The following is a 21132-nucleotide window of genomic DNA, read 5'->3' as shown; positions in this document are numbered from 1 at the left end:
TGGGTGAGGCATCTGCTCCCATTTCCTGCTTTCAGCTCAGCACGCCCCTTTCCATGGTGACCAGACAGAGGTGGGGCCTAGCAGCACCAGTGGGTGATGTTGGTGATCCAAGCACGCTCTTGTTAAGGGAACTTCTGGTCTGTTGGGTTTCAAGGCCCAACTTCACACCTGTTTTCAGAGATCCCTGGTATTCTGTCTCTTCCTACATAGAGGGCTCCGCAGTGGGCATAACTTGATCCTGGGGTGGTGCGGCCAGATGCTGGCCCTTGTCCACTGAAGACAAGCGGGATGATCACCATAATGGACAGCAGAGCCAGAGCCATGATCAGAATGGTCTGACTCCCAGACATCTGTGCCCTTGGAGGAGAAGTAGACGGACAGTCAACCCGGTTCTTTCTCAGGCTAGGCCGAGTGAGCAAGCCTGTAGTTTGAATGAAAAAGTGGTGCTGGCCCCTGAATCAGCTCCCAGACTTGAAGACTGAGTTTGCAGGTCTGAAACCCCTTGAGTGAGGGGGAAGCTGGAAGGACCCCAGTTTGCTGCTAGAGGCTTACACCTGTTCTTTCTCCCAGCCTTCTCCCACGGAAATTGTGGCATCAAACCAGGGTGGCTGTGCATTGGGGAGCGGGAAGTTCTCAGACTTTTTGGGACCCTTGGACGCTGATTCCAGCAGACCAGTCAGAGTAGGGGCTTCCGGGGGTTACAGGATCAGTGGAGTTTTGGCTCAGGTCCGCCTCACAGGCTCAGAGTGGGCCTAGTAGGCCTGGACCTATCCCAGGGCTATTTTCCCAGTCCTGGAACACATCATTGAGCCACTGGCGGAATTCCACACGGTTTCTCTGACCTGTGTGGTGAGGGCTTTTCTGCTGGCTGAGGCCAAGCAGGAGCCTCTGGATGGCCTAGAAGAGTAAACCCTTCTTGGAGGAATTTTGGAGGTCCATGTCCCCAGCGAGGACTGGAAGGGTGCGTGGACGGGGAGCCCTGCACCACCGGCCCTGGGCTCACGCACCCGATGTGCAGAACCAGGAGGGGCTGTCTTTAGCTTACACATGGCACTCTAACTCCAGCCACTGCTCAGGTGCTTACGTGGATGAACACGGCCTCTGGAACCTGCTGTGCGGTGGTCCTTCTGGCAAATGCTGTCTTTCTATGCTGCCAGGGAGGACCAGCAGACCTTTCAGCCACCATCCCCGCTTGGGGATTGCAGCTCTGCAGCCCTGGGTCCTGCTGTGTATCACAGGGCCCCGACTGTCTTTCCCATCCCAGGATAACATGCTGGCCTACTACCTAGGGGGCCCCACATGGGTCAAGTGAGTAAGAAGCAGGAGCTACTCTGCATGCAGTGGAAAGATGTCAACAGAAGTTAGGGACTTTCCTCCTCATGGAAATTTCTAGGGAGCCAGTGGAGTGGGGCTCCCTGAAGTATCTCTTTTATGGTGAAGGATAAGTTCTTCTTACAATGAGAAAGAAGGCACAGTTGGGGTTCCTGGGTGGCTCAGTCTGCTAAGTGCCCAGGTTTTGGTTCAGGTCATGATCTCATGGTCATGAGGTTGAGCCCCATGTCCTACTCCACACCAAGATGGGAGTCTGCTCGAGACTCTTGCCCTCCCCTCTGCTACTCCCTGACTCACGCACATGCTTGCATGTACTGTCTCGCTCTGTCAGAAAAATAAAATCTAAAACAAGACAGAAAGGAGACACCACTTAGTGAGCCCCTTGACATTTTGGAGGCAACATAGTCCTCATTTGGGTGTGATGCTCTGGCCAGCTTACCAAGTGACATGGTAAGTTGCTAGTTTTGAGTGGGGCCCAGAGCAGGAAGGCTCCATGCAGGTCCAGGTGCTACTGGGGCACACGGTCCCGTAGATGCCATGGCATGCCAGGTATCTGTGGGGTGCTCTTGGGAGCCACAGGCACACCTCTGTAGGGAGTCACAGGGCCACGGTCCATGCCTATAGGGTTTCAGAGCAAAGTGCCCCCGCCATCCTCTATAGATAACTTCTTTTTTTTTGAGAAACAGCTCTTGGCCTGCTTCTGGGCCTTTGTAGAAACAGAACACCTGAACGTGGACAACCAGATTATCGCGCGATCTGAGGTAGGTGTTGTCTGACCCACTGAGCTGTGAAGTGTGGCATGCACCACAGAACGATTGGGTGCAGGAGAGCAGGCTTGAAGCAGGCCCTGAAAGCACAGGTGAGGTCACAGGGACCACACTCCTGCCACTCCGCCTCTCTCTCCCTGCCTGCACCTAGGGCACCAGGGCACACTTCCTTCATGGGGAGAGCCCCACGGTCAGTTGACTGAGGAGGAGAATAGTGGGACCTGGGTTACAGATGGTTTTGTGCAATGTGTAGGCATCACCCAGGAACCCTTCAGGCCATGTACCTGGAAAATTCATTGTGCCGGGAAGGCAGTCTTGTGCATAAAGTCTGTTAGCCCACTCTCAGCCTCCTAAGAATGGGCTTAGGGGTGGAACCACAGCCTGTGCCAGGCTCATTCCCTTGTAGGGAAATACCTTTCCTTGTTACAAGCTCAACCGGGGCTCTTTGTTCTACGGAAACATGCCTGTCAGTGGCTTTCAGGCCCCCCCAGCCTCTTATAGTTGAGACTCTGTTAGGGCAGAGTGGTCCTTGAACTGCAGCATTAGAGGGAAGTATGTAAGCCAGTTGTCCTGCATCAGCTTCCAGGAGCACCTGCTGGCGGCGAGAGACCAGTGTCCGCTACTGCAGCTCTGTCTTCTGTATGTGAGCAAAGCCTGACCATGTTGTGTTCTGTGGTAACCCCAACACCAAGAGGCCGTGGGCAGAAGTGTTTGGAGTTCCTGAAAGGTGACCGTCGTGTGGTACTCTGCTAAACAGGTTCCTTGGAAGGACATATGGCCAGAGGCTCGCTGTATACTGATGGACTGTGGCCAATGGTTTGGCTGGATGCGTGGGGAAGGGAAGAAATTCGATTGGTAACTTGATGACAGGGAGGTCTGGGGTAGAAGAATATGGCTAGATGTCCCACTTCTGTGAGTGGGACAGGAAGCAAAGATGCGTTCCATGAGAACACTCACCACTGTCTCTTCAGCAGAGGAGGATTGTGATAATTAAGGGGATAGGGTGACCTGTTCTCCAGATCCCAGTCAGCCTGTTTCCCCAGTGTCTCCTGTGGTTGCCCAGTGGGCCCATGAGTAAAGTGGCCGTGGTGACAGAGACAGAAGCTATGATGGGTCTCAGCAACATGGATGCCAACTCACCGAGGCCAGCTTGCCCATGGCCACTGCCGCATACCCAGTCTGGAGACCAACACTGAGTCTCCACTGTGGCTGTTCAGCCAGTTACTTAACCACTTCTTTTTTTTTCTTTTCTTTTAAATTTTTTTTTATTTATTTTCAGCATAACAGTATTCATTGTTTTCATACCACACCCAGTGCTCCATGCAATCTGTGCCCTCTATAATACCCACCACCTGGTACCCCGACCTCCCACACCCCCGCCCCTTCAAAACCCTCAGATTGTTTTTCAGAGTCCATAGTCTCTCATGGTTCACCTCCCCTTCCAATTTCCCCCAACTCCCTTCTCCTCTCTAACTCCCCATGTCCTCCATGATATTTGTTATGCTCCACAAATAAGTGAAACCATATGATAATTGACTCTCTCTGCTTGACTTATTTCACTCAGCATAATCTCTTCCAGTCCCGTCCATGTTGCTACAAAAGTTGGGTATTGGTCCTTTCTGATGGAGGCATAATACTCCATAGTGTATATGGACCACATCTTCCTTATCCATTCGTCCGTTGAAGGACATCTTGGTTCTTTCCATAGTTTGGCGACCGTGGCCATTGCTGCTATAAACACTGGGGTACAGATGGCCCTTCTTTTCACGACATCTGTATCTTTGGGGTAAATACCCAGGAGTGCAATTGCAGGGTCATAGGGAAGTTTTCTTTTTAATTTCTTGAGGAATCTCCACACTGTTCTCCAAAGAGGCTGCACCAACTTGCATTCCCACCAACAGTGGAAGAGGGTTCCCCTTTCTCCACATCCTCTCCAACACATGTTGTTTCCTGTCTTGCTAATTTTAGCCATTCTAAGTGGTGTAAGGTGATATCTCAGTGTAGTTTTAATTTGAATCTCCCTGAGGGCTAGTGATAATGAACATTTTTTCATGTGTCTGATAGCCATTTGTATGTCTTCATTGGAGAAGTGTCTATTTGTATCTTCTGCCCATTTTTTGATATGCTTGTCTTTTTTGTGTGTGTTGAGTTTGAGGAGTTCATTATAGATCTTGGATATCAACCTTTTGTCTGTACTGTCATTTGCAAATATCTTCTCCCATTCCGTGGGTTGCCTCTCTGTTTTGTTGACTGTTTCCTTTGCTGTGCAGAAGCTTTTGATTTTGATGAAGTCCCAAAAGTTTATTTTCGCTTTTGTTTCCTTTGCCTTTGGAGACATATCTTGAAAGAAGTTGCTGTGGCTGATATCGATTACTGCCTATGTTCTCCTCTAGGATTCTGATGGATTCCTGTCTCACGTTGAGGTCTTTTATCCATTTTGAGTTTATCTTTGTGTACGATGTAAGAGAATGGTCGAGTTTCATTCTTCTACATATAGCTGTCCAGTTTTCCCAGCACCATTTATTGAAGAGACAGTCTTTTTTCCACTGTATATTTTTTCCTGTTTTGTCGAAGATTAATTGACCATAGAGTTGAGGGTTCATATCTGGGCTCTCTACTCTGTTCCACTGGTCTGTGTGTCTGTTTTTATGCCAGTACCATGCTGTCTTGGTGATCACAGCTTTGCAGTAAAGCTTGAAATCAGGTAACATGATGCCCCCCGTTTTATTTTTGTTTTTCAATATTTCCTTAGCAATTCGGGGTCTCTTCTGATTCCATACAAATTTTTTGGATTATTTGCTCCAGCTCTTTGAAGGATACTGGTGGAATTTTGATCGGAATGGCATTAAAAGTATAGATTGCTCTAGGCAGTATAGACATTTTAACAATGTTTATTCTTCCGATCCAAGAGCATGGATATTTGACCACTTCTTATGGTGAACCTCTTGAATGTGGCAGGCCGCTTGTGCTCTGGTTTCAACACTTTAACTATAGCATGTCTTGGTCATGATCTTTTTACGTTTATCTTTCTGGGGGCAGGAGCTGGGGCCTCTGTTGAGCTTGAATGTGCACATTCATGCCTTTCATCAGATTTCATCAACCATTGTTTCCTCAAAGGAGTGTTCTGTCCTCTCTCTTTCATCCATCTAGGATTTCTACAATGCATTTGTAGATGTTTGCTGGAGTCCCACAGGCCCTTTAAGCTCTCTTCATTTTTCTTCCTTCTTTTTTCTTTCTTTCCTCAGACTGGGCAGTTTCAAAGGTATTACCTTCAAGTTCACTGATTCTCTGTTCTCCCTGCTCAAATATGCTATTTAATCTCTCTGGTCAGTATTTCATTTCAGTTATTGTTATTTTTCAGCTCTAGAATTTGCTTCCTTTTCATAATTTCTTTTTACTGATGTTGTTATTTTATTCAGACATTTTTTTCTGATTTCTTTCAGTTATTTGTTATGTTCCTTTAGCTTGTTGAACACATTTTAAGATTTTGGTGTAACATCTCTAACTAGTTAATTAAAATATTAGAGATTCCTCAGACACGGGAATGGGCTTTATGAATGGGCCATATGTCCTCCTTTCTTTGTATGTTTTGTAATTGTTTTCTTGAGAACTACACATTCTATTATGTTGTGGTAAGTCTGTTATGGACTAAGTATTTGTGTCCCTGAAATTAATATGTTGAGGTCACCCCTCGGTGTGATAGTGTTAGGAGGCAGTGCCTTTGGGAAGTGATTAGGGTTAGATGAGGTCACGAGAGTGGAGCCCTCACAGTGGCATAAGAGGAAGGGGCTGGAAGTCTCTCTCTGCTGTGTAAGGACACAAAAAGGCAGCCATCGCCAAGCCAAGGGAGAGATCTCTCTCCGAAAACTGAGTCTGTTGGCCCTCCAATCTTGACCTTCGCAGCCTCCATAACTGAGAAATCAGGCTGTTGGTCAGGCCATGATGTGTGCTACTTGTTACAGCAGCCTGAGCTGACTTTTTCCATCTGGAACCCTAATTTTCCTACTCCTTGGGGATCGGTGGTCTTCGCTTATTGAGGGTCGGGGTGGACTTTTGTGTCCTTTCCAAACTGTGTTTGCAAACCATGTCTCTCTTGTGTGTGGTCATTGAAGTTTCTCTTCCTTTGTCTCTCTCCATTCAGCTAGTGGACTGAGAAAGATGTTCTTAGACACCTGCCTCCTGTGAGGGGAGAAGGAAATAGATCTTGCCCCCTTGAATCTATATGGCTGGAAAGCTGCCTCAGTCCATGGTAGTTGAGACCTCTCTGCTGACCTCCCCACGGTCACAACCAAAAGCAGCCAGAGGGCCCCACTGACATCTAGATAACAAATTTGTTTATATACGCTAAAACTCTGGGGTATACGTGTCCTACTTTCTGGTATTCCGTATCTCTCTCTAAATTAAACGAACACAAGTTGGTAACCTGGTTTTGATATTAGGAGTTGGCTGGAATCTAGTTGTGATTACTTCGGTTGTATTTGCACTGCTGTGTGTAAGTAAGCAGTGTGGCCTTGGTGTCACATGTTGGAGGGTGGCACTCTTGAGTGACTGTTTGACTTCATGGTTGAGCCCGATGTAGCCCAGCACTTTGAGGATGTTTTCCACTGTCTTCCTCGTGTATGTTAGTGCTAAGTCGGGTAGGATTGTGGCTGCTGGTTTCGCCCCTCCTAGATACACGATGTTTTATTCTGAGGTGTCTTTGTAGACTGTGTACAACAGTCGTCTCATTTATATACCATAAAACCTACTTGTTGTATGTGAACGAGTCAGTGATTTTTAGTAAATTTACAGAGTTGTGCAGACTTCACTGTAGTCCAATTTTAGGACCTCTCCGTCACTCCCAAAAGTTGCCTCGAGCCCTTTGGCAGTCACTCTGTCCTCATCCTGCCCAGGGCACCACTGATCTACTCTTTGTGCATAGCCTTGGCTCTTCTAGAGAGTTTGCATAAGCATCATGTCTTTGGTGGGCTCTGTGCCCAGCATGGGGCTTGAACTCACAACCCTGAAGTTAAGAGTCACATGCTCTTGACTGAGCCGGCCAGGCATCCTGCTGCTCTGTGTTTCTGGCTAATACTCCATTGTCTGATGGAGCACGTTTTATTTATCCGGCGACCAGTTTGGACAGGTGATTTGTTGTTTCGGCTTTGCTGCTGTTAGGAGTAGAGCTGCTGTGGATGTTTGTTTTCATCTCCCTTGGGAGGGAAATTGCTGGGTCTCCTCAGCATTTCGAAAAACTGACCAGTTGTTTTCCAAAGTGGCTGCACTAGTTTACATCCCCACCAGTAATGTGTGAGGGCTCTGGTTTCCCCACAACCTCACAACACTTTTTCTCGTCTGTCTTTTCTTTAGTAACCCTCCTAGTGGGTGTGAGGTGGCATCTCACTGGGGGGTTTGACTTCCATTTTCCTCACGATAATGAGCTTCTTTTCATACACTTTTTTCCATGCGTATGATTTGTTTTCAGTCTTTGACCATCTTTTATGTGCTTGTGTTTTTATTATGGAGTTTGTAAGAGATTTTTTTGTTTTGTTTTGTTTGTTTTTTTATTTATTTGAAAGACAGAGATCACAAGTAGGCAGAGAAGCTAGTCAGAGGAGGAAGCAGGCTCCCCGCTGAGCAGAGAGCCTGATGCGGGGCTCGATCCCAGGACTCTGGGATCATGACCTGAGCCAAAGGCAGAGGCTTTAACCCACTGAGCCACCCAGGTGCCCCGTAAGAGTTTTTTTATATATTCTGTAAGAAGTCCCTTTATTGGATATATGATTTGAGAATATTTGTTTCCTTTCTGTGGATTATCATCTTATTTTTTTTTTTAAGATTTCTTTATTTATTTTAGACCTGTAGTGAGGAGGGACAAAGGGGGAGAGACAGAATCTCAAGCAGATTCTCCACTGAGCACAGAGGTATGAACCCCAGGGGCTCAGTCCCACGACCCTGAGATCATGATCAAGAGTTGAAATCAAGAATTGGATGCTTAACCAACTGTGCCACCCAGGTGCCCCCATTTTACTTTCTTGAAGATATTCTTTGAAGCAGAGAATTTTAATTTTTTTTCTCCAAGGGATCCAACACAAATTTATTTTTGAACTAAATAGGACAGATTGAGTGAAAGAAAGTTTTATCCTCAACTTTCCCAGTAGACATTTTCTCCTCAGACTGCATGTTAACAATTTTAAGTCCCATCAGTGGCCTTCATGATATTCACAAAAGATGTACAAAGTGTGTCATTTGGTTGAAGAGTCAGGTTTGAAAATAATAATCTGTCCACTTTTAGTGCTTCAGATTTTTTTCAAGTATTCTCTCTGCCAAATGTAGGGTTTGAAGTCATAACTCCGAGATCAAGAGTCACATGCTCTGTGGACTGAGCCGTCCAGGTACTCCACTTTGCTTTAGAACAGCTTTCAAAACATGTTAGGATGCTCCCAGCTCATACCTGTTCATTTTTTCTTCCTAAAATAACTTAGAGCAAGAGAATCGTTTACTTCGTACGTGTTAAAAAACAGAATTCCTCCCCCATCTCCTGTGTTCCTGCTGGGAAAAACTGATCCATCCTGACAGACGAGGTGTCTGTGTCCTATTTTGGCTTCTCTGTTTTAAGTGACCAGAGAAAATGCTTTGTTGTTTTTATTTTGGCTTCAGCATAAGAGTACCAAGTGTCCCTTTCTTACTCGTGTTCTTTTTTTTTTTTTTTTTTTTTTTAAGATTTTATTTATTTATCAGAGAGAGAGAGGGAGAGAGAGCAAGCACAGGCAGACAGAATGGCAGGCAGAGGCAGAGGGGAAAGCAGGCTCCCTGCTGAGCAAGGAGCCCGATGTGGGACTCGATCCCAGGACCCTGCGACCATGACCTGAGCCGAAGGCAGCTGCTTAACCAACTGAGCCACCCAGGCATCCCCTTACTCGTGTTCTTGATACAGCATGCAACACTGATCTGCTTTCAAGCAGTGAGCATTTCAGAGCTTTGCAGTTGCCTCCTCCACACACTGCCAAGCAGACTTCCTTCCCTGGAGCATGGTTCGACTGTGACAGATGACCATGGCAGACGTGCACCTGGTCCCTGTTTTTGGCCACATCCTCAGCTCCTCCTCGGGATGCCAGAGTCCCAGGGCCTGACCGCCTTCCCTGCTTGTGGCTCAAGCCTGCCTGGGTGCCAGCCTAAAGGATTTAAAGTTTTACGAGGTCCAGTGTATCTGACTTTCTTTGATCATTTGCCTTTGGTGTCATGTCTGCTTCACTGCATGGTCCAAACTTTAGCTGTTCTGTTAAGGTCTGTGATCCACTTGGAGTTCACGGCATGAGAAATGGGCTGAACTTCTTTTCTTTGTATGTGGATATCCAGTGGGCTCAGCAGTATTTCAGTTCAGTGCTTCCCTGGTGAGCTGTCTTGTCATCCTCGCTCTTGGCCAGCTGACCCTCCGCATGAAGGTTTGCTTCTAGACTGATCGTGTGTCTGACCTTGGGACAGCACCACACCAGCTTCACGTCCAGAGCTTTGAGGTGGGGTTTGCACACAGGTGGTGGGGTCCACCAGCTCGTTCTTTTTCAGAACCATTCTGGCTCTTCCGGGTCCCTTGCATTTCTTATGAACTTTAGGGTTCACTGGCCAGCTTCTGCACGGGAGCCAGCTAGGAGTCTGACAGAAAGGGGACTCAACGTGGAACAGTTTTGCCATCCTGGCGATATAATTATTAGTGTGGTGTAAAAACACTGACATCTGCTGCTCTGTTTTTGTGTTACTTGTTCCCTCTGTTGTTTTTTTCCTTCCCCCCCACCCACCTCCTACAGGTTACCTGAAGATTATCTCAGAACTCCATGGTGACTTCCGTGCACTGTCCTCAGTGTGCCTCCTCACACAGACCCTTCGCCGGTCACTCTAGGTACTATGTTGTATACACGCAGTTGGGCGCAGTGTGCTGGCGTTGACGTGTAACTGGTCAGTGCTGTGTAGGAACCTAACCTGTCTTTATGTCTCTAACTTACAGACGATTTGTGGGAATCCCGTGGGGTGATTATCTTAACTTGGTGTACCTATTTGAGAACCACTTTTACATATTTTAGCCAGCTCAAGAGGAAAAGTGAGTGTATTTTAGTTCCCTGTATATTTACTCTATTTCTCTACCCTCCTTCCTGATGTTCCAGAATTGCTAGCTACCCTTTTCAGTTCCTTTCTGATTCGACAACTTCTTTGAGACGTTCTTTCAGGGCAGACCTGCTAGCAGCAGTTTCTCTGTGGGTTTCTTCCTCTGAGAGTAACTCAATTTCCTCTTTATTCCTGAAGAAAAGTTTCACTCAGTGTGGAATTTTGAACTGACAGTTCTTTTCTTTGAGCACTGAAACCACTGTGCCACTTCCTTCTGGCTCCATGATTTCTGACAAGAAGTGTGCTGTCATTCGATTTGGTTTTCTCCTGTAGGTGAGGTCTCTCACACCACTGTCAAGATCTTTTCTTTGTTTGTTTAACATAAAATTTCATAGTGATTTCTTTGGTATGCTGTGTGGGTCTGATTAGTGTATTTTGATCCTACGGGCTTATGTATTTCTGCCTAATTTGGGAAATGGTCAGCCAATATTTGTTTGAGTACTTTTCCAGCTTGTAGTCTTTCTCTTCTGCTGGAGTGCTGGTGATTTGAATGTTCTGTCTTTTGTTTTGGACCCTTGGGTTTGTTCTCATTGTTGTTTTTGGTGTTTTCTCTCTGCTGTTCTCTTCTTTGACCTTTAATCTCATGGATTCTTTTATCTTTCATCTCTGGCTGCAGTCTCCATCGACCCATTTTTTAGATCAGTAATTGTATTTCTAAGTTCAAAAATTCTCAGATACTTTACTGTGTCTTCTGTTTCTCTGCTAAGACTGTGGTTTAATTTATTTCCAACATGTCCATAATTGCTTGTGGAAATACTTTTCTGATGGTGCTTTAGAATCCCTGTCTAGTAATCCCATCAGTTTCATCCTGGCTTTGGCATTTGCTTGTATTTTTTATTTAAGAGGAACATTTCCTGGTTCTTTTTTTTTTTTAATATTTTATTTATTTATTTGAGAGAGAGACAGTGAGAAAGAGCATGAGCGAGGAGAAGGTCAGAGGGAGAAGCAGACTCCCCATGGAGCTGGGAGCCCGATGCGGGACTCGATCCCGGGACTCCGGGATCATGACCTTAGCTGAAGGCAGTCGTCCAACCAACTGAGCCACCCAGACGTCCCCATATCCTGGTTCTTGATGGGGTGATTCTTCATTGTTTCCTGGACAACTCTGGGTCTTGTTTTTGTTTAGTTTTCCCTGATGATGCCCTGGGAGTAAGAAGCTGATTCCTCTTAGGGCACCTGGGTAGCTCTGTGGGTTCAGCTTCCAACTCTTGATCTCAGCTCAGGCCGTGACCTCAGGGTGGTGTGATCAAGCCCCAGCATGGAGCCTGCTTGAGATTCTCTCTCTCCTTCCCCTCTCGCCTTCTGTCTTCCAGAAAAAAGAAAGAAAGAAAAACACTGATTCCTCTTACTGCCATGTGAGGGCAAGAGACCCAATTCCGCACTTGGCCCTAGTTTGTACCTTGCAGTAGTTACAGACACCTGTCACTGCTGGCTGGGGGTGGGATTTCACTTCCCTGCACCTGTACCCTGGCTGGGAGAATTAGGGTGGGGTCTTGTTACTGGCCCCCTCTACTGAGCTGGTACAGTTTCCCTTGTTACCTGTGACTTCTCACATAGGTTTTCAGACACTGCTCCAATTAGGGGAAAGCACACTACAGGACAGCTCACTGAAGGAGGACGTCCAAGCTCTGCCTTTTTTTAACTAAGTATCATTGACACGCAATGTTGTATTAGTTTCAGGTGTGCGATGCAGTGATTTGACAGGTGAATGTTATGCCCAGCACAAGCGTAGCTACCATCTGTGTTGGTATTACAGTATCATTGACCATATTCCTTAGGCTGTACCTTTTACCTCCATGATTTATTTGCTCCATACTGGAAGCCTGTACCACCCTCTCCCCCAACCCTGCCCTCTAGCAACCATCCCTTCTCTATTTATGGGTCTGTTTCTGCTTTTTTATTATTCTTTTGCTTAGGTGTTTAGATTCTACATGTAAGTGAAGTCATGTAGCGTTAGTCTTTCTCTGTCTTATTTCACTTGGCGTAATACTGTCTAGCTCCATCCACAGCGGAGTCTTGCAAATGGCAAGACTTCATTCTTCTTTGTGGCTGAGTAATAGTCCCTGGTGTGTGTGTGTGTGTGTGTGTGTCTCCTCTTCATTATCGATTCATCAGTGGAGAGACCCTTGGGTTGCCTCCATATTTTGGCTACTATAAATAATGCTGAAGTAGACATAGGGATACAGATATCTTTATCACTAGTGTTTTTATTTTCTTTGGGTAAATACCCAGTAGTGGAATTATTGGATCATATGGTAATTCTATTTTTAATTTTTGAGGAACTTCCTTAACCATTTTCCAGAGTGGTTGCACCAATTTGCATTCCCACCAACAGTGCATGAGGGTTCCCCTTTCTCTGCATGCTCACCAACTCCTATTTTCTCCTGTGTTGTTAATTTTAGCCATTCCATATCTTAATGTGGTTTTGATTTGTATTTCCTTATGATGAGTGATGTTGAGATATTTTGGTGTGTCTTTTGGCCCCATGGATGTCGTCTTTGAAAAAATGCCTATTCAGATCTTCTGCCCGTTTTTTAATTGGGTTGTTTGTATGTTTTGGTTATGAGTTATATATCTTTTGCATATTAACCCCTTCTCAGATGTATCATTTGCAAATATCTTTTTCTATTCAGAAGATTATTTTTTTGTTTTGTCAGTGATTTCCTTCACTGTGCAGAAGCTTTTTATTTTGATGTAGTCACAATAGTTTGTTTTCACTTTTGTTTCCATTGCCTCAGGAGACATATCTGTAAATATGGTACTAAGGCTGATGTCAATGTGATTTTACTGTATATGTTTTCTTTTAGGAGTTTTATGGATTCAAGTCTCCATTTAATCCATTAATCCATTTGGAGGTAATTTTTGTGTATGGTATAAGAAGGGGTCCTGTTTCATTCTTTTGCATGTGGCTGTCCCGTTTTCACACCATTTGTTGAATTTGTTGAGACTCTCCTGTTGTCTATTCTTGACTCCTTTGTCACAGATTAACTGACCACATCAGTGTGGGTGTATTTCCGGGCTCTCTGGTCTGTTCCTTTGATCTGCATGTCCGTTTTTGTGCCAGTACCATGCTGTTATGATTACTACAACTTGGGCATAAGTCCTGAAATCTGGGATTGTGATACCTCCAGCTTTGTTCTTATTTCTGAAGATCACTTTGGCTAGTTGAGGTCTTTCGTCGTTCCATACAAATTTTAGTATTATTTGTTCAGTTCTGTGAAAAAAATGTTCTGGTATTTAGATAAGGATTGCATTAAATCTGTCTGTTGTTTTGGGTAATGTGGACTTTTAAGCAGTATTAATTATTGCCATCTGTGAGCATGGTATGTATTTCCATTTGTTTGTGTCTTCAGTTTTTGTTTTTGTTTTCAGAATACAAGTCTTTCACTTCCTTTGTTCAAATTATCCGTAAGGTATTTTTGGAATATTCGTAAATGAGATTTTTTCCAAATTTCTCTTGCTGCCACTTCGTTATGGGTATTTATTTTTTTTAAGAGTTTATTTATTTATTTGATAGAGATCACAAGTAGGCAGAGAGGCAGGCAGAGGGAGAGAGGGAAGCAGGCTCCCTGCTGAGCAGAGAGCCCGATGTGGGGCTCGATCTCCCAGGACTCTGAGCTGAAAGCAGAGGCTTAACCCACTGAGCCACTCAGGCACCCGGGTATTTATAGTCATAAACTACTTCTTGCTGCAGTTTTGGAAGGTTGGGTGTTTGGAGTACTTTATCTCTTTCATGTAAGCTGTCCCATTTCTTAGTGTGAAGTTGGATATGATATCCCCTTATTTCAAGCGCTAAAGAATCAGTGGTAATGCCTTTTTTGTTCCTGATATTGGTAATATGCAGTTTCTTTTATTCTTTTTTTTTTTAAGATTTTATTTGTTTATTTAATGGAGACCAAGAGAGCACAAGCAGGGGGAGGGGCAGAGGGAGAGAGAGAAACAGACTTCCTGCTGAGCAGAGAGCCTAATGCGGGGCTCAGTCCCAGGACCCTGAGATCACAACGTGAGCCGAACGCAGAGGCTTAACCAACTGAGCCACCGAAGCGTCCCTCTTTGTTTTATTCTTGATCATTTCTTGTAAGGGTTTACTTTTTAAAAATGACTTCAAAAAACCAACTTTGGGCTCTGTTAATATTCTCTTTTTTTCTGTTTTCAATTTCATTGATTTCTGCTTTTCTGTTCTACTTTGGGTTTAATTTATAACTTTTTGGATCAGAAGCGTAAATCACTGATTTTAACCCTTTCTAAGACATTTTCAGATGCATGCATTAAGAGCTATTTCCTCATGACTGCACTGTTTGCATCCTGCCATTTCCTACATAAGGTTTTGTTTCATTCACTCCATTTTGTTTCATTCACTTTTCCGATTCCCTTTATTTAGAATTATGCTTAATCTCCAGATATTTGAGGAATTTGTATTAGTCTTTTGTCATTAATTTCAGATTTCATTTTTTTGGGGACAGATAGTATGCTCTGTAAGGTTTCAGACCTTGGAATTTATTGAGATGTGTTACTCGTTTTTCTGAAAGTACTTTAAAAGAGAGTGCATTCAGTGGTTGGATAATGTTCAGTAAACACCAGGCTGAGTGAATTGAATAGTGTTTATGTTCTTACTAGTCATTTTTGTCTTCTTGCTATATTAATTATGGAGAAAATTTGTTAAAGTCTACAACTGTGATTGTCTATTTCTCCTTATAATTTTGTTAATTATTGATCATTGCATTTTGTTAGATATACATGTTTAGCAGTAAGTTTTTTTGTCAAATTGACTTTCTTATTATTGTGTGTTGTCTGTCTTTTTCCCTGGTAACACGCTCTGTCTGAGAGCTTTCTTTTGGCACAATGTATCTCCCCCCGCCCTCCCCCGTCCCCAGTGTTTTTGATGTTTCTGTGTCCTTATATTTCACAGTTTCTATTGTGAAGAAGATGCCGCTGTATGTTGTTGGTTTTTTCTTTAATCCAGGCTGACAATCTGCCTTTAAATTAGAGGATTTCATCTATTTATATGTAGCGTAATTACTAATATGGTGGAGTCTAACCTCACCCTCTTGAATTTTATTTTCTGCTTATGCCATTTGATCTGTGTTCCTTTGCTCTTTCTTTTCTGCTTCCATTTTCTTGCTACGAGGTAGATCTCTTGGTATTTGTGGATATTTCACAGTGGTCCCATCAGTGTGGTAGCCACTAGCCACAGGTACTTTGGTTGAAAATTCAGTCCCCCCTTACGTCAGTCACACTCGGGTGCCTGTAGACCCATGTGCTTGTTACCACATTGAACAGGACAGGTTACTGCAGATTATTTTGAGTCAGAATTTCCCAGAGTCCAATGTGAAAAGGGCAGCATTCTAGTCAGAGGACGTGTGTTCCTGTTGTGTGTTTACTGCTTATGGGCTTGTGTCTGTAACCCTAAGAGACGCTGCTCTTAGCCTCAGTTTTCTTTTCTAAAACAGGCAGAGTGCTTCCTGCTCTTCTGCTTCATGGGTTGCTTGTGGAAAAGAACACTATAAAAAGGCTAACTGCTTTATGAAGGCTAAAGTGGTTCTCAAAAAAAACATTAACACTCAGTTCACTGTGTTTCTGTGTTTTGTTTGGGCTTTTAGGTTGCTGACAGAGCTGGAGTCCCCTTCTTGGTGGCCCTTTAGCTCCAAGCTTTGGAAGATGCCGGCAGAATCGAAGCCCAAGAAAGGCACCGCAACGGCTGGTCCCAAAGCGCTTGGAAAAGAAGGGGTGGTGGTCCGAATTCCTGCTGTTGTCACCCAGGGGACTGGGTGTCATGTTAAAGCAGGAAGTCTCACCCTCCTTGTGTCGGGGTTGGAAATCCATGACGCAAGCTCTTTGCTCATGCACAGATTTGAAAGAGAAGATATAGATGACATTAAGGTTCACACGCCTTATGAAATTAGCATTCGCCAGCGGTTCATTGGGAAGCCAGACATAGCTTATCGCCTAATATCCGCCAGGATGCCAGAGGCTCTCCCCATTTTGGAGGTGCAGTTCAGCCAGAAGATGGAGTTGTTAGAAGGCGCCTTGATGCCCAAAAGTGCCAGAATGTCTTCCCCAGCAGAGAAGGGCTGCACCGTCTGGCAGGCGGGTGAGTGAGCTCCGGCCCGCACCGGCCTGCGCACTAGTCTCCAAGGTCGAGGTCGGACACAGCACGCCTGCAGTGCACCACTGACTGTCCATTGTTTGTAAATGAAGACCCTGCAGATCATTCTCCCTAGTCCCAAAGCTCAGGTGTGTCTCGCACCTGAGGGCTGGATGGGTTGTGCCTGAGGTTGGCAGGGCTTGGTGGCCCTTTCAGAACAGAGGAAGGCTCCACATGAGGCTTTCCTCCTTTCCTCCATGGGACTTGCTGGTACCGACCTGCCCACCCTGGTGGGCGTCCAGTCCCTCCACCCCTGAGCGCAACATCAGAGTCATCCTGGCCCACCTTCCAGGGACTTGTTTGCAAATCAATCTCTGAAAACTGCGGCATAGTTTCTTTGGGTCTGCAGGTCTTCCTCCTGTCCCTCCGAGTCTCTCTGTGGGGAGCATGGAGCTGGGCAGTTGCAGCAGGGGTCCTGGGTCCAGGGTCCCAGCCCAGGGTCGTCTGACATCCCGGGTTTGCCATCTGGATGCTGTCAGGTGGCATCTCGTTCATGTGTATTCTCATGTGATTGACGGTGACATGGAGAGTCTGATGCTGCTTACTTGTTTTCGGGCATCATGAGTTTTCTCTGCGGATTGCCTTGTCTGTGTTTGTTTTCTGCTCTGCTGTTGCTTGGTTTCCTGGCTCTGTAGGAGTCCCTGCCATGCTGTAGCTGTGCGTCCCGTTGGCTTCGGAAGCTACCTGTCCCTCTGCCAGATTGTCATTCTCCATGACAGAAATCCTTACCTGGGTAAATTCCCCGTCAGCTTGTTTTGTGCCCAGCCTGAGAAAGCACAAAGTCACAAAATACCCTATTTTCTGGTACTGTCCCAGGTGAGCTTGTGTCTGTGTTACCGTGATCCTGCTCAGAGGCCAGGAGTCCTTCCTTATTAACTCTGATTGCTGGATGTCTGTTACAGGAGGAGTATGCTTATGACTGTTCTAGGTTCTTTTTGCTCTGAAGTGATTGTTTTTCAGTGCTAATGTGTAACCTGGTTCCCTAACACATAAATATTTTTATGTTAATCTACGTGACTTCGTGTTTCAAGAGAAATGTACTTGAAAATAGATGTGGTCCCATAAGCACCAAAGTATCAAAAGTGTTAGTGTACAAATATAATTTTGTGGCATTTCCAGATTTTTCTCTGGCCCTTTTCTCAAGGCAGCACTGGGCAGCCCATAAAGGGGCTGAGAAGGGGTGGCAGTTGCAGTGAGCCTGAGAGAGGCCTCAGGCAGGACATTGTCTGCCCCCACCCTCCTGTTTCTCTGGGAGGGGCCTGGGTCATGAGGAGCCCCAGGGCTGGTAGCTCCTCCAGCCATTCATTCTGCCAGTGCTTATGGGGAACTCCCTGGGCCAGGCACTCGCCATCCTGTTCTCTCTGAGCTCCAGCACATCCGTGGGTGGTTCCAGAGAGAGGACACGGCACAGAGTGTCACGAGACAGGTGGCAGGGGAAGCACATACCATACAGGGGAGAAGAGGCTGGCTGAGCCCCCTCTGACCCTGCGTGTCCAGGTGCAGACAGGGAGGGAGGGTGGGAGGTACATGCCAGGACTGTGGTCCCCCGGCAGGAAGCCAGGTGAGTGCAGGTTCCCCAGGGCCCGCCGTTGGGAGGGGCACACGGGCTGCACGTCTTCCTCCTCGGGGAGAGCACAAACAGCCTCCCTCACGAAAGGTCAGCCGGTGCTGGGCCCTCACCACATCCTCAGACACCTTCCCAGCAGGACCTGGACTGGGAATATGCGGCCTCACCCATCACCGTCACAGACCACGTTATGTGTGCAGAGGGAACGGGACCACATTGTGATGACAGATGAGTGTTCACCCTGGTGCTCACTTGAGCCTCGGGGGCGGGAGCAGGGGGAGTTCCCACAGTGTGTCTTGTCTACGTGGACCAAGAGGTGCTATCCTCCCTCGGTGAGGCACCCTGCCTCCAGAGTATGGGGGTGCTTGTGGGGGAGGAGGGGAAGCAGGGAGGAGTCCAACACGTGGGACAGTGTCCCGCTTGCCAAGGGCTCCGCGGGAGGTCTGGGCAGGCCCTCTCTGTCTCCCCTACTGCTTTTTGCCAGCACCGGTGTTTTCCCTCTCCCACGCTGGAAAACAGAGGCCGTGGAGGTGGAAACCATGACTTGACTTCTCAGAAACAGATGCCTCTCCTCCAGAAGCCTGTTGGGTAGAATGCATGGCCAGCAGGTGGCAGTGTTGCCACGGGACCCGGGTTTGCCTTGAGTCAGCATCTAGAGAACTTTCCAGAGACCTCCAGTCCTGCGTGGTGGAGGTAGATCGGCCAGGGGCAGGCGCCAGGGTCTCCTGGGCTTCAGGGGCTGGGAATGACACTGGTGGACTGCATCCACCCTGGGGAAAAGCAGCGGAAAATGGCTGTTTGTGTGTGTAGCACCTTTAAAGTAGGGTCTTTTCAGGCTGGGGGACAAGCTGGGAGGATGGTCCCCTGCAGCTGCCATCCTCTCTGTCACAGCTAGCAAGTCTGTCCACCTTCTCTCCAGATCCCCCCGTGCTTGCTGTCCCAGGACCCTCGTCTGGACTCCCATGTGACTTGTGGCAGCTCCCTGAGCTCTCCTTGTTTTGAGGGTCTCAGCAGCTTGCAGGAGTTGTGCTGAAGTTTTATAGACTATCTCTCAGTCTGTGTTTCATGTTGTCTCAGGGTCCTGGCATGACAGGTTTTAGGAAGAAGACTTCACAGCATGGCCCATGCATAGCATTTTATGGTCTTTTTGGTACTTATTTTTGTCTTTGTTGTTTGCCAACTGCCACCTTGGAGAGAAGCCTTCTCTGACCACCTCATTTAAGAGATAACACTCGCCCTCCGGTGGTCTGCCACACTTTCACGCTGGGACATGTACTCTGTCCGGACTGGACCCAGCGGGTCTCCTGATGACCACCTCTCCAGTACCCAGAACAGCCCCTGGCATCAGGAGCACACACATCTATGTCACAGTAATACACGTTGGGGACACTGTCATTTAAGACTTGGGCTTCAAGTGGTAGAGTTCCAATCCCAGGACACAGACACCACGCTGACCACAGACAGGCCCCCCCACCCATGTGGTCACTAGGACACGGACATCACGCTGATCACTCACAGACCCCCCACCCACCCATGTGGTCACTAGGACACGGACATCATGCTGACCACAGGCAGACCCCCCCCTCCACCTATGTGGTCACTAGAACACAGACACCATGCTGACCACAGACCCTCCCCGTGTGGTCACTAGGACATAGACCCCACGCTGACCACTGACAGACCCCCCCCCAGCTGTGCGGTCACTAGGACACGGACGCCACGCTGACCTCTCACAGACCACCCCTGGCCCCTGTGGACCTTTGGGGGCTGTCGGTTCTCACCCACTTGATTTTCCGAGGACTCTTGCTTGGGTCCAAGAAACATTTGCCGAGGGCTTTACTTTCACTCTGCTGAGTAGGCTTGCCCTCTCTGTTACCTTCCTGCAGTGTTGAGGGCTTGGGCACTTGGGATTTTGTGGAAGGGCTTCCCACCCCAGTTCTCTAAGCTTCTGGGTCCATCCCTGGGTAAGGTAGGCATTTCCTTCCCTGTGTCATGGATGAGGCTTTTGGGTCCCAGGGACAAGGAAGAAGATGGGCCCGTGAGCAGACAGGCTTTCGGGTGAGGGTGGGCTGGGGAGTTCTTGTTCAGATGCAGACCTGTCCATAAAGGACACTGGCATCTGCAGATGCCCCTGCCAGCCCAGCTGTTGTTCCCAAGAAATGAGATCATGCGTAAGTCCCTTTGCAGCTTGAACACTTTGTGCTGATTGCGTTTGACTGTGATCATTAGTGGCTCTAGAGACAGAAACCATCTTAATCGATGTTTTCAGAAGATAGCTCACAGCGTTGAACTGAGTCGGTGACTCAGGTCTCAGTACAGAGTACCAGGGGTGCCAAGCTCCGTGCCAGGTGTCATCCTGCTGGCCATGAAAGATACTGTGACTCAGTGTATTCCAGGAAGACAAATTCTCTGTTTGGGCTTTCTGCTTAAGTAAAACCTGTTCCATTAAATATTCAAAGAAATATTAGCATGTCCCTCCGGAAGATAGCTCTGGGTCTTGGAATAGAAAGCACAGCAGTGCTAAAGGGACCCAGGGCCAGGCCCTCGTGTGAGTCAGATGCGGGCCTTGGTCTCAGAGAAGCAGTGCGGTACCAAGCACGTTAATATCAAAGGTGTGCAGGCGGAATGATGGCAGGACAGGTGAGGGAAGGTTGTCACTCATAGAGACGCAGTCACACTTGTGCTAGGGGCTGTCTGTGTATGTGATGTGTGCAGATGAGGAGCAGGACGGGCAGGGCCCCTGGGCCCGGGGGCCAGGGACGGAGTAGCAGTGGGCCAGGGACAGAGGACCAGTGAGCTGGGGACGGGATGCCAGAGACAGAGGACCAGTGGACCATGAACAGGGTGCCAGGGACAGAAGACCAGGGGGCTTGGGACAGGGTGCCGGGGACAGGGCACCCACTAGCAGGCCGTGGATGGGGAGCTAGGGATGGGGACCGGGGATGGTGTGCGAGCCTCCAGGGATGGGGCTGCCGGGCTGGCTGGAGCAGGAGTCCGTGAGCCTGGGGAGTAGAAAGCTGGGAAGGGGAGAGCCAAGGCCGAGTAGGGAGGTGGAACCAGTGTTTGTCATCACATTAGCACCGAGGACTGGTTAACATCGTGGGCATGGGTTGGCCTTTTCTTGAGGCTAATAATAGCTGGTAGTTCACGTCTGTGTTTGCTATTTCTGCCATCATGTCTTC

At 47.2% G+C, this 21132-nt stretch overlaps 1 protein-coding gene across 1 annotated transcript in view; it reads left to right on the top strand.

The window, feature by feature from the left end:
• The window catches only part of SNAP47 (synaptosome associated protein 47), a 45312-nt gene that overhangs the window by 10208 nt on the left and 13972 nt on the right, over nucleotides 1-21132 (top strand). Inside the window, exon 3 of the mRNA XM_044261829.1 lies at nucleotides 15839-16329. Coding sequence (XP_044117764.1) covers nucleotides 15839-16329 — 491 coding nt within the window. The remainder of the gene's footprint in view (nucleotides 1-15838; nucleotides 16330-21132) is intronic.

This window comes from Neovison vison, chromosome 1 (genome assembly GCF_020171115.1).
Source record: "Neovison vison isolate M4711 chromosome 1, ASM_NN_V1, whole genome shotgun sequence".
Taxonomy (NCBI): Eukaryota; Metazoa; Chordata; class Mammalia; order Carnivora; family Mustelidae; genus Neogale; species Neogale vison.
The sequence above is the reverse complement of the archived record's forward strand: the minus strand, read 5'-3'. Positions and strand labels throughout refer to the sequence as shown.